Below are 11915 nucleotides of genomic sequence, written 5' to 3'. Positions count from 1 at the left end.
TGGTGCTCCATGGCCAGATATTTCTATGGGAGCAAACACCAGTACTGGTTTTGTTGTGCTAGGATCCCCAGCTGGCATATGCCTGGCACATGAGTGGATGCTCAATAATATCTGTTTATTCAATAAATGAGGAAAGCATCCTCAGACATAGAATAACAAATAGTTACTTTCTTTGGCATGTTTATTATGGGTTTCTTGATTTGCTAACAAAACACGTTTCAGTTTCTAAGACACAGGCTGTTCCTGTGAGTCACTAACCAAAGGCAAACTTTATTCTACTAATTGCACAAATTCCTAACAAGGCCCCTGAGACAGGGCCTCACAATAGTTTCTGGTGCCCCCTGTGCCCAGGAAGGCTTCTCAGGGGAAGTCTTCAGAGTACTGGAGTTGATAGGCCTATTTCTCTTCCTGGCAAAACCCCAGACAGCATCTGTAGATTTAGGGTTTCCAGAGGCTTCTGCTCTGCAGAGAGCCTTTCCGAGTCCAACAGAGTCAAAGTTTCAGCCTGGAAATTTGTCACTGCACTATGAACTTCCTTCTGACACTCAGGAAAGGCTTGCCTGTTTGCCTTGGCTTCTTGGAGCATTCCATCCCAGATCTTTCCCTTTTCAAGTCCAGGCTCACCAGCTTCTGAGAAAATTTTGACGATTTTCTTTTCCAAGTTTTCAAGAAGTAAGTGTTTCTTAAAACAAAAACAAACAAACAAACAAACAAACAAAACAAAACAAAATTTAAAAAGAGCATAAAAGAGTTGATTTTTCAATTTTCTGGTTTTTGTCTACTTAATCCTCTCTCTTTCTGATGATTTTCTTGATATCGATGTCCAGACTTTCTCAATAACTTTCACAATGGCTGGTCAAGACCTAAAGTGAAATATGGTATTCTTGAAGGTTTCACTTCAAATAATGGAAGAATCTGCTTAAAGCCAAGGCAAAGACTGTAAACAAGAACATAACTATAATATATACATAAATATGTATAAGTATGTGCATGTAGATATCTGTGTATCTATTTATGTATACACACATATGTTTGTATATACATACATATACATTTGTGTGTGTTGTTAGCCAAATATGTGCATATACAGAAATGTGTGTGTGTGTGTGTGTGTTAAGTGAATAAATAATGTATTGTCTCAGGTTTTAGACACACACTTGGAGGTAAGGACAAAAAGGAAGCATCACCCTTCTCTGAGCCTCTCTCTTCTACCAGATATTAATAACTGTTTTACAAGCATGTAAGCCTCACCAAGTTTATGAGTGTGACTATTCACAGAGAACAAGCAAACAAAATAAACAAATTCTATTTTTTGATTTAAATTTTTTTATTTTATTTTCTATAATCATGTTTGTATTTCTATAAGGTTGTATTGCTTCACATTTTCTTCATGATCTCTCCTTTAAAGGTAGTAATGATGATTACTTCTGAAGGTATTCATTTCATCTTTAGTAGGTATTTAGTAGATAGAAGGTATTCATTTCATCTTAGTATAATTTTCTTAACAACAATTAAGGAACAAACATGAAACATTTAGTAATTTAAATCATTTTTCTATATATCTTCACATTTCAGTTACAGATTCCCTTATAGAAAACTGCTTTCATTGCTGTCATATCAGAGAGCAGAAAGACCCTGTGTATTTCTAGTCAGATAGATTTAACTTTTCCTTTATTGGTCAGTTTTGTTAATAGATAAATATGAGAGCTAGCAGCATTCACTCACCGGCATCAGCATTCCATGTATCGTTCCCTCAGCTGAGACATATTTTTAAATTCCATTTGGAGAAATTTTTTTATTATTTTTTTTACCAGCAGAGGTTTTGGAGCTACAGGCCAGGATATCAAGGTTTCAGAGTTAGCCCTGTCATAGCTACTGTATTCACAACTCTTTTTTGAAATTATGTCTTTACACGTCTACCTGTATTTACTTTTGAAGAAGAAAGAAAGATCTGTAGGCAAAAATCCATACACATTTCTCTCGTCATTACTAGAAATGGAGCTGCTTACCTAAATGTGTACTGGGATCTGAAAACCAAATCAAGATCCATGTGAATGTCCCTTCTAGTGGTAAGCCAACATTTACCTCATTTGTCTGTCTTTCTCTATGCTGTCCCTCCGTGCCCATTCTCTTGGACAGCCTTCTAATTTATCCACTTATGATTGCTGTAGACATTTCTGCTTCCTGTCAATCGACATGTCAGCTTTTCTTTTGCTTGGCTCCTTCATATGCTCCATATGCCTGCAATGTCCCTAAAGGCAGAAATCAAATGCACAACCTCCCACAGCCCAGAAGTTCTAATGTCTAGATTTTTACCTAATTACTGTGTCCTGGTTCTGGGTACCCAAGGCAGAGCTTCTATGGACATTCAATAAAAGAATCAGTCCCTTCCTGCAGACTGGAAGTACTCAAAAACATTCCATCATTCACTGGTTCATTGAAACCGTATTTGTCAAAAGCCTGAAAGAAGCTAAATACTGGATTAGTTCGGGAGGTTTAGAATAAACCATTATGAGCTCAGTAACCATTGAGCTCATTTGAAAGTCAGACTCTACATTTGCTTTGATAGTCTGCAGGGCAGAGCCTTTCAGAGGCCCTCCATGGCCGGTTTCTAGCTTGTTTCCTGTTTTCTTCTTCTTCTGATGTCCTTCTTCTTTGCCTTTTGGAATGGGGAATGAGTATTTTAGTCAGGGTCCTCTCTCTTGATTAGTTTCTTTAGATGTACAGATTTTAGTAGGTTTATCCTATATGACGTGTCTACATGAGTATATACTGTGTGTGTCTTTCTGCTTCTGGGACAGCTCACTCAGGATGATCCTTTCAGGTCCCACCATTTACCTGCAAATTTCAAAGCAGATGCTAAGACTTATGGCCAACTGTTGGGCAGAGTGCATGGAATCTTATGTAAGAAGTGGGAAATAGTAAGATCTGGAGAGGACAGGAACTCCACAAGGAGAGCAACAGAACCAGAAATTTGAACACAGGGATCTTCCCAGAGACTCATACTCCAACCAAGTACCAGGCATGGAGATAACCTAGAACCCCTGCACAGATGTAGCCCATGGCAGTTTAGTGTCCAGGTGGGTTACATAGTAATGGGAAGAGGGACTGCCTCTGACATGATCTGATTGTCCTGCTCTTTGATCACCTCCTCCTGAGGGGGAGCAGCCTTACCAGGCCACAGAAGATGACAGTGCAGCCACTCCTGATGTGATCTGATAGAGTAAGATCAGAAGGAAGGAGAGGAGGACCTCCCCTATCAGTGGACTTGGGGAGGGGCATGCGTGAAGAAGGGGAAGGGAGGGTGGGATCGGAAGGGTAGGAGGAAGGGGCTTATGGTGGGGATACAAAGTGAATAAAGTGTAATTAATAAAAAATAAACTGACAAAAAAAGTCAGACTCTAGAGAGTTGGAGTGGGTTTATCTCTGACACTTTTGCCTGCTCTTGAGAATCTTTTCTTCCTATTTGGCTGTCTTTTTCAGACTTGGTATGATGGATTTTGCCTTGACTTATTGTATCTTATTCTGTCCTGTTATGTTTGTTGTCTCTTGCAGGCCTGCTCTTTTTGAAAAAGGAAATGGAGGGGGAGTGGATGTAGGAAAGAGGGATGTAGGCAAAGGTTTGGAGTAGAAAGAGAAGAAACTGTGGTCAGGATATATGGAAGTAAAATCTATTCTCAGTTATTTAAAATAAAAATAATTTCAACAACTAATTGAAATAACTTGTGACAAGAGTAATCAAAGAATAAATAAAATATAAAGAACAGAAGATGAGAGGGATATATAAACGGAAAACAGTAGGGAGACTAGCCTTAAGGAGAGTTTTTTTAATTCTCAGCTATGAGGCAATACATATTTATTATCTTTCAGCACTCAATCTTCTTCCCTTGCTATTATTGCTTTACTCCGTGTTAGTACCACACCTCAATTTTTCTTACCTTATAAGTACTGATGTTTGAAACATAATTCCTTCCTCCCACTTTGGCTGCTACTGGGACTTTGATATTGTATATAAATATTAGTATTAGCTGTTAATCCAGCAAATACATAATTACAAATAACCAACTTGAAATTTGAGTGACTTGTATTGGCTCCATAGATCAATTTGAGACTAGATGAAACAGTGACAGATTGTCTTAGAATTCATGGATATAACAGTTTATTGCAGAATTCTTTAGTATGATTCATTACAGTTTTGAAATTTTCTCCATAAAGGTTTTTTATTCATGAGTACTTGATATTTTTTGAAATAATGATAAATGATCCACTTTCTAGATTTAATTTGGTGTCAATTTGTTGAATACAGAAATGAAAGGAAGTTTTACATAAGTTTTGTGCCAAAAAGCTTGCTCAACTCTCATAATAATTCTGATAAGTTGTCAGTACCATCTTTTGAATTTTCTATGAATGATATCTGTAAATAAAAATCCTGTATTATTTCTTCTTTCTCAATCTTTGAATCTTTAATTTCTTTTCCTTACCGTAGAAGGATGGCTGAAATATTCAATATAATGTTGAAGAGAAGTAGATAAAGCCATCATGTTTATCTTGTCCTTAATCATGAAGAAAACCTTTCAATACCGTGGCACCAACTATGTTGACTGTAGGATTTCTGCCTTCCTTTATCAGCTTAGAAAAAATATTTTATTCTTAGGTTTCTGCAGGCTCTTCTCAAGTGCAAATACTGAAAAACATTAAAAACCTGTGTTAGCTGCAATTCAAATAATCATATGACTTTCCCCCCTTTAAATACTTTTTTGATGAAACATATAATCAGACTCTTAATGTTTAACAAATTTTTTCATTCTGAAACAAACCTTTGTCATTTGCCCATTTTATATACTGAAGTATCTAACTTGTTAAATATCTGATACAAAAAATTTACATTTTAGGGTAAATTGGTTTAATAGTGTTTTCTATGACAATGTAACATTGTAACTTTATTAATATTAATTTTATTATCTAATATTAATTTTATTATCAAATATTAAGATTAATTATGAATTAAGTTTCTTATACTTTTCTCCTGATGGGAACGTTTTCTTTCCTTCTTGATATTATAATTACATAATTTTCATTTCTCCTTCCTGATTCCAAATCTTGCCATATCCTCTCCTTTGTTCTCTTTAAATTTCAAGATCTATTTTTTTTTCATTAATTGCTATTACAGGCATATATAGTTCTAAATACAACCTACCAGGGACATATATTTAAGTCTTAAATATAATGTTAGTTTTATTATGTTTTCAGGACTGAACATTTGACACCAATTCATGTACTCTTCTCTGGAGAAGACCATCTGTCTCTCTCAGCATTGCCTGTAGGCTTGGTTTAAGGTGGAAGCCTTGTGGCCCACTGCCATCCATCTTGGAATTTTCATCAGTGTTGTCCTTCTTGAAATAGATCACATTTGGTCAGCCGTGTGGTGAGATGTTATGGGTCTAGCTTCTGACATTACTTAGGGACAAAAATCTCACAGCAAACTCCCCAGTCCTCTGTCCCTTCTTCCATGATGTTCCCTGAGCACTGGGCGCAAGAGCGTTTTGTTGAATTATCCACTAGCGCTGTGCTCCACAGCTCTGCATTGTTATTGCTTGTGATTTTCCTATGTGAGAATTGGTGTTGCCCTCTTTGGGCTGGGCCTTCCTGCATCAATTAATAATTAAGACACCCCCCCCAAAGACACGACCACAGACCCATTCTGATCTAGGCAATTTCTCAATTGAAATTTCTTATCTTAGATGACTCTAGGCTGTGTCACTTTGAGAATTAATTCTGACCAAGACACATGGATTTTCAGGGGTTTTGTTTATTTGGTTTTTATTGGTTCTTTGAGAAGTTCATACAGTATGTTTTGTTCATTTTCACCCTTCCTCAACCTCTCGAGGATACACCCTCTTCCCTACCCACCCAAATTTGTATCATTTTCTTAACCCATCAAGTCCAGTTTGTGTTAGTCATATATTCTTAGGTGTGTGACTTTTCAGTGAAGTATGGTCAACCTACCAGCAACAAAATTAAGTCTTAAAGAAATTGACGTTGCCTTTCCCAAAGCTATCAGTTTCCAGTAGCTTGATACTTGGAGTGTTATTTCATACCTACCGCTCTTCTCTTTGTTGAGATTTGGTCTGAGCTTGCACAGGATTGTGCCTGTTACAATTGCTCTGACTTCTTTTATACAGCTGTCCTGTTGTGCCTGGAGAACACTGTCTCCCTGTATTCACTGACCACCTCTGGCACTTATAGACTTTTGGCACCTTTTGTGTAAATGATCCATGGGCCTTGGAAGGAGGAAAGGTGATATAGATGAGCTTATTTTGAAACCTGGCCAGATGTAGATATCTGTGAGAATCGCCATCTACTGAGACTAGAAGTTTCTCTAGTGAGGATTGAGATACTTGCTAATCTGAGTATAAGGATAAGTCATTAGGAGTCAGTTTAATATGTATTTTTAGAAGAATCATTGTTGTAGGTTCTCTCCGAGGACTTCTAATCTGGCTAGCCACAGGTTTTTGGCTCAACAACTGTGCCAGCTTTGAGTTTCTTGATTAAATATTAGTGAATAATTTATCACTATACTTATAACCATTTCATTTTGCTAAAATATACTGAAATAAAGTTGTGAAGCTACTTATCCTCAAATCTTTTCTAATTATGTTCATTTATTGGTTATTAAGAGCGTATATATTCTCTTATTTTCTTGGTTAATTTCACTAGCATCCTACATTTAAGTTCATAAACATTTACCTTTACACATCTTATACTTTTATTCTTCTATGTTGTTCCTGTCTATTTCAAATTATTCTTCTATCCACTTTTTGTCGTGTATTTTTTAACTTCAAGAGATGGACATTCTGCTGGATACTATTAGCTTATTTTTAAAGGATAAACATACTAAGGTATAAATGACCTCCACAAATCTTGTATGTACATCATATATGTTTTGGTTTATTATTACTTTACTACTATTTGGTTCCAAATTGTTCTTAGTTATTATCATGAGCTCTTGTAACTGTGGTATAAAATACCAAGCATTGACATTATTTCGAGCTATCTATTTTTAAAATTTTTTTCTAATTTAGTTACATTCTATTCTAAGAATGTGGTTAACTTTTTAAACATAATCCTATCTTAAGAAAATTTCAAGATTGATTTAATGGGCTATAAGTACTCCTTTATATAAAGGACCAAGATGCATTTGGGAAGAATGCTTTAAATCAGGTTATTAATTATAGCTAATTGAATTACACTTTGATTTCTAGCATAGGGACCCAGTCTATCATTTCTGAAGGATGAATTGATTTCTTTTTTAAGACAGCACTTCTCTATGTAGTCCTGGCTGTCCTGGAATTCACACTGTAGACCTGGCTGGCCTCAAAATAACAGACATCCACCGGCCTCTGCCTCCCAAGTGCTGGGATTAAAAGTATGCACTACCACTTCTTAGCCTTGTTTTTTTGTTGTGGTGGTGGTGGTTTTTAATTTTATTTATGTGTATGTTCTTCAGTTTTGTTATTATTGTTTTGTTTTTCTTAATTTTTCTTTTTTACAATTTATTCATTTTATATCCCAATTGTAGGGTCCTCCCTCATCTCCTCCAGGTTCCATTACCCCTGTTTCCTCCTATCCTCTTTCCTTAGTCCACTGAAAGGAGGAGTCTTCCTCCCTTGCCATCTGGACTTAGCTCATCAACTCTCATCAGGACTCCCTAGAAACTCTTCCTCTGTGGCCTGGCAAGGCCTAGTCACCAGAGGGAAGTGATCAAAGAGCAGGCAACCAAGTTCATATCAGAGACAGACCTTGCTCCCCTTACTCGGGAAACCCACATGAAGACTGAGCTGCATATCAGCTACATTTGAGCAGCAGTTTAGATCCTCTCCATACATGGACCTTCGTTGGCACATTAATCTCTGCAGGCCCCCCAGGCCAACCCTTTTTGGCTTTGTTGGTCTCCTTGCGGAGCTCCTGTCCCCTCCTGGTCCTTTTCTCTCCCCTTCTTCTTCCATAAGAATCCTTGAGCTCTGAGCAAAATTTGACTGTGAGTCTCTTCATCTGCATCAATCCCCTTTTAGGTGGAGCCTTTCAGAGGACCTCTATGGTTAGCTCTCATCCTGTTTCCTCTCTTCCATGGCTTCTGGTATCTATCCTGTTTACCATTCTGAATGAGATTTAAGTATCCTATCTAGGGTCCTCCTTGTTGTTTAGCTTTTTTAGGTCTGTAGATTGTGGTATGTTTATCCTATATTATAGGGCTAATATACACTTAAAAGAGAGTATATACCATGCATGTCTTTCTGGTTCTGGGTTACCTCACTCAAAATGACCTTTTCTAGTTCCATCCATTTGCCTGCAAATTTCATGATTTCCTTGTTTTTAATAGCTGAGTAGTATTCCATTGTGCAAATGTACCACAATTTCTCTATCCACTCTTGGGTTGAGGGACATCTAGGTTGTTTTCAGATTCTGGCTATTACAAATAAAGCTTCTACAAACATGGTTGAGCAAATGTCCTTATTGTATACTTGAGCCTCTTTTGGGTATATGCCTAGAAGTGCTATAGCTGGATCTTGAGGAAGCACTCTTCCTAATTGTCTGAGAAAGCGCCGGATTTTATTTTTTTTCTTTTCCATAATCAGATCTTGAACTCTTTTGTTGATTTCCTTCACCTGTTTGTATTTTTCTGCCTTTCATTCAATTCCTTCACCTGTTTAAACATTTCTCTGTTTTTTTTTTCAGTGATTTAATTATTTCCTCTAAAGGCCACAATCTCTTTGACTGTATTTTCCTCTATTTCTTTATGGATTTTATTTGTTTCCTCTGTTATCATCTTCATAAGCATAGATTTAAAGTAATTTTCTTGAATTTCGCTTGTGTTAGGGTATCCAGGGTTGCTTGCCTTTGGATCACTGCGTTCTGGAGATGCCATATTACTTTGACTTTTGTTGGTTGTGTTTTCACACTGTCCTTTACCCATTTGGCTGTCTCAGACATTGCCTTGTAGTTTTTGGTGCCTCTTGGCAGTGGTGGTACAGGAAATCCCCTGGGCAGAAAGATTGTTGTTCCCACAGGAGCGCTCTTCAGATTATTAGGTATGATCTCTGCATGGTGGGTGGTTCTCAGGGAATTACTCCAGTTTTCTTCAGTTGTATGATTTTGTCAGCTAAATGGGCTACTTGGGAATCCAGGGCCTCGCCTCTCACCAGATAAAGTCCTGGGGACAGCTTCCTTGCCACTGGCTTGCTTACTCTGAGTTTAATGAGCTGCAACTGCTTAGACACTGTGTTTTTGGGGTGCAGCCCTCTGGAAGAACCAGAGAGCCCAGAGGTTTGCTCAGTCTCACTAGGGAAACAGGTTGAGCTTTGGGACTGGGGCTAATCCCAGGTATCTGTAGGTCTGAGGTTGGAGTTCTGTGCCTCAGTACCTTTGGGGGAGGGTTAGCTAGGTGACCTGAGGTCTTACCTGACTGTTTCCCTCAGCAGGGGGTTTCTTCTCATCTGAGGCACTCAGGTGCTGGTGTTTGGGGGCCCACAGTTCTGACTGTTGGTTACTGTGCAATCATAGCTGCCTTACTGATCAGACACAGTGTGCTATCAGCGCTGGCATCTTAGGTCCTCTCTGTGCATCTTCATGTTTCTCCCTGTTAGGAATCTCAGCAAGAGTCAAACACAACTCACACACTAGAATTATTTTGTTTTTCAAGACAGGGTTTCTCTGTGTAGCCTTGTCTGTTCTAGACTCACTTTGTAGATCAGACTGGCCTTGAACTCACAGGGATCTGCCTGTCTCTGCCTCCTTGAGTGCTGATATCAGAGGCATGTGCCACCATGCCCGGCTAATTCAGATTCTTTCATTGGCCTAGAATCGTTGACATTAGGCTGACTGGCAAGTCAACACCAAGAAACTGAGATTACAAGAAAAAATTCACCAGGCATAGCTCTTGTTTATATATATTTAAATGTACATTTTAGTGATTAAATTTAGAGGCAATACTTGGAAGTCAAGAACTTTAGGAATAAAATTCTTTATAGCTCCATCCATGGAGTTTTGAACTCAGTCTCTAATGTTTAAAATATTTTATCTGCAGTGTGCTCAGGGTCAGGGTTATCACTGGCACTAAGGCATATTATTGACCTTCTTTTTATATTTCAGACCTGAGCTGCACAATGAAGAGAGCCAACTGCACAGAGGTAAGAGAGTTTGTTTTCCAAGGTTTCTCCAACTTCCAAGAGCACCAGCTTACACTCTTCGTTGTCTTCTTTACCCTGTACATCCTGACTCTGGCTGGCAATATCATCATTGTGACCATTATCCATATTGACCACCGCCTTCACACCCCCATGTATTTCTTCTTAAGTGTTCTCTCCACCTCAGAGACTTTCTATTCTCTGGTCATCATCCCACGCATGCTTGGCAGCCTTGTGGGCCTGAGCCAATCCATCTCCCTGGAGTGCTGTGGGACACAGTTATTTTTTTTTCTTGGCTTTGGAATTACCAACTGTCTCCTGCTAGCAGTCATGGGCTATGATCGCTATGTGGCCATCTGCAACCCACTTCGCTATAGCATCATCATGAATTGGAGGGTGTGTGTCATCCTGGCATCTTCAGTCTGTGCCACAGGGTTCTTGCTGTCACTAATTCAAGCCATGGCCATATTCAGGCTGCCCTTTTGCAAGTTACTGATTAAACATTTCTTTTGTGATGTTCGACCCATTTTGGATCTGGCCTGTGCAGTGCCAGTCATCAATGACATCCTGACATTAGTTCTTACCCTCCTGGTCATCACAGCCCCTGCCACTTTCCTATTTGTCTCCTACGTCCTCATTATTTCCACGATTATCAAGATTGCCTCAGCTGATGGCTGGAAAAAAACCTTTGCCACCTGCAGCTCCCACCTCACCGTGGTTGTGATTCATTATGGGTGTGCCTCCATTGTCTACTTTAAGCCCAAGTCAGAGAACGCCAGGGACCAGGACCAGCTGATCTCGGTGACTTACACTGTCATAACACCTCTGCTGAACCCTGTTGTGTATAGTCTGAGAAACAAAGAAGTCCAGGATGCTCTGAGGAAAGTGCTGGGTAGGAAATCCCTATCATAGCTGCTAATTTCTCTCCAAAGAATTTCATCTTTCTAATATAGAACCTGATACATAAAGGTATAAAGCCAGTTTTCATGTGATTAGAAGTCTTAGACATCACAGCCAGGCCTAGGGCCAGGGCAAAAGTGAAGCTGGAAGACAGCCTCTAATAATTGAATTTCATTTCCTCAACCTCTTTGTTAACATAATAAAAACACAGGTCACTTGTAAGACCTGTACACAGACAGCCATTGGCCCTACTCCAGAAGATAATTACAAGGTCAAAGTATGATCTTATGTTCATTTCAAGCTTAAATTTAAAGGGACCAATCTATTTCTTGCTGAATTATAAACCACACATTAAACATTACTCAGTGGAATATTCTCTTAATATAAATTAGATGCTTGAACAAGTGGTTAGTAGGAAGGATATTACGGAAATCTGCCTTGTGTTTCAATAAGATAAGCAATGCAAAACTCAATAGTTTTATTAAGGAATGAATTTGGAAAGAGCTAAAGCCTTCCAGACAAACTATCCATGCAGACACACATGGAGCTCCAAAGGAACCTCACACTCTATCTGTAGACCTCAAAGTGAAAGGGATCTAAGTAAAGGGGATTGAAGAGTGAAGGTGTCATGGGCAATTTAAAAGTATGGTCTAATAATGTTTATTATTAGCCCTATAATTATTATGGCAGTATTATCTAACCTGCTACCATAATCAGTAAAGATACAGACACCTGATAGTTTTAGATAGCCTCATTTCACTTGGGACAGGCAGATACTATCTCCTAAGATAGTATCCAAATCCCCATCCCATGCCATCTGCTCCAAGAATT

The 11915-nt window shown here is 38.5% G+C and overlaps 1 protein-coding gene across 1 annotated transcript; it reads left to right on the top strand.

Annotated features, from left to right (window-relative positions):
• Window positions 1-10163: 10163 nt before the first annotated feature.
• LOC129681324 (olfactory receptor 10J1-like) lies at window positions 10164-11096 on the top strand. The gene has a single exon (XM_055613220.1). The coding sequence runs from the start codon at window positions 10164-10166 to the stop codon at window positions 11094-11096; it is 933 nt and encodes a 310-aa protein (XP_055469195.1).
• Window positions 11097-11915: the final 819 nt, after the last annotated feature.

Source organism: Psammomys obesus, unplaced genomic scaffold (assembly GCF_907164565.1).
Source record: "Psammomys obesus unplaced genomic scaffold, mPsaObe1.curated_primary_1811, whole genome shotgun sequence".
Classification (NCBI taxonomy): Eukaryota; Metazoa; Chordata; class Mammalia; order Rodentia; family Muridae; genus Psammomys; species Psammomys obesus.
Note: the sequence above shows the minus strand (reverse complement) of the source record. Positions and strands in the feature narration are given on the sequence as shown.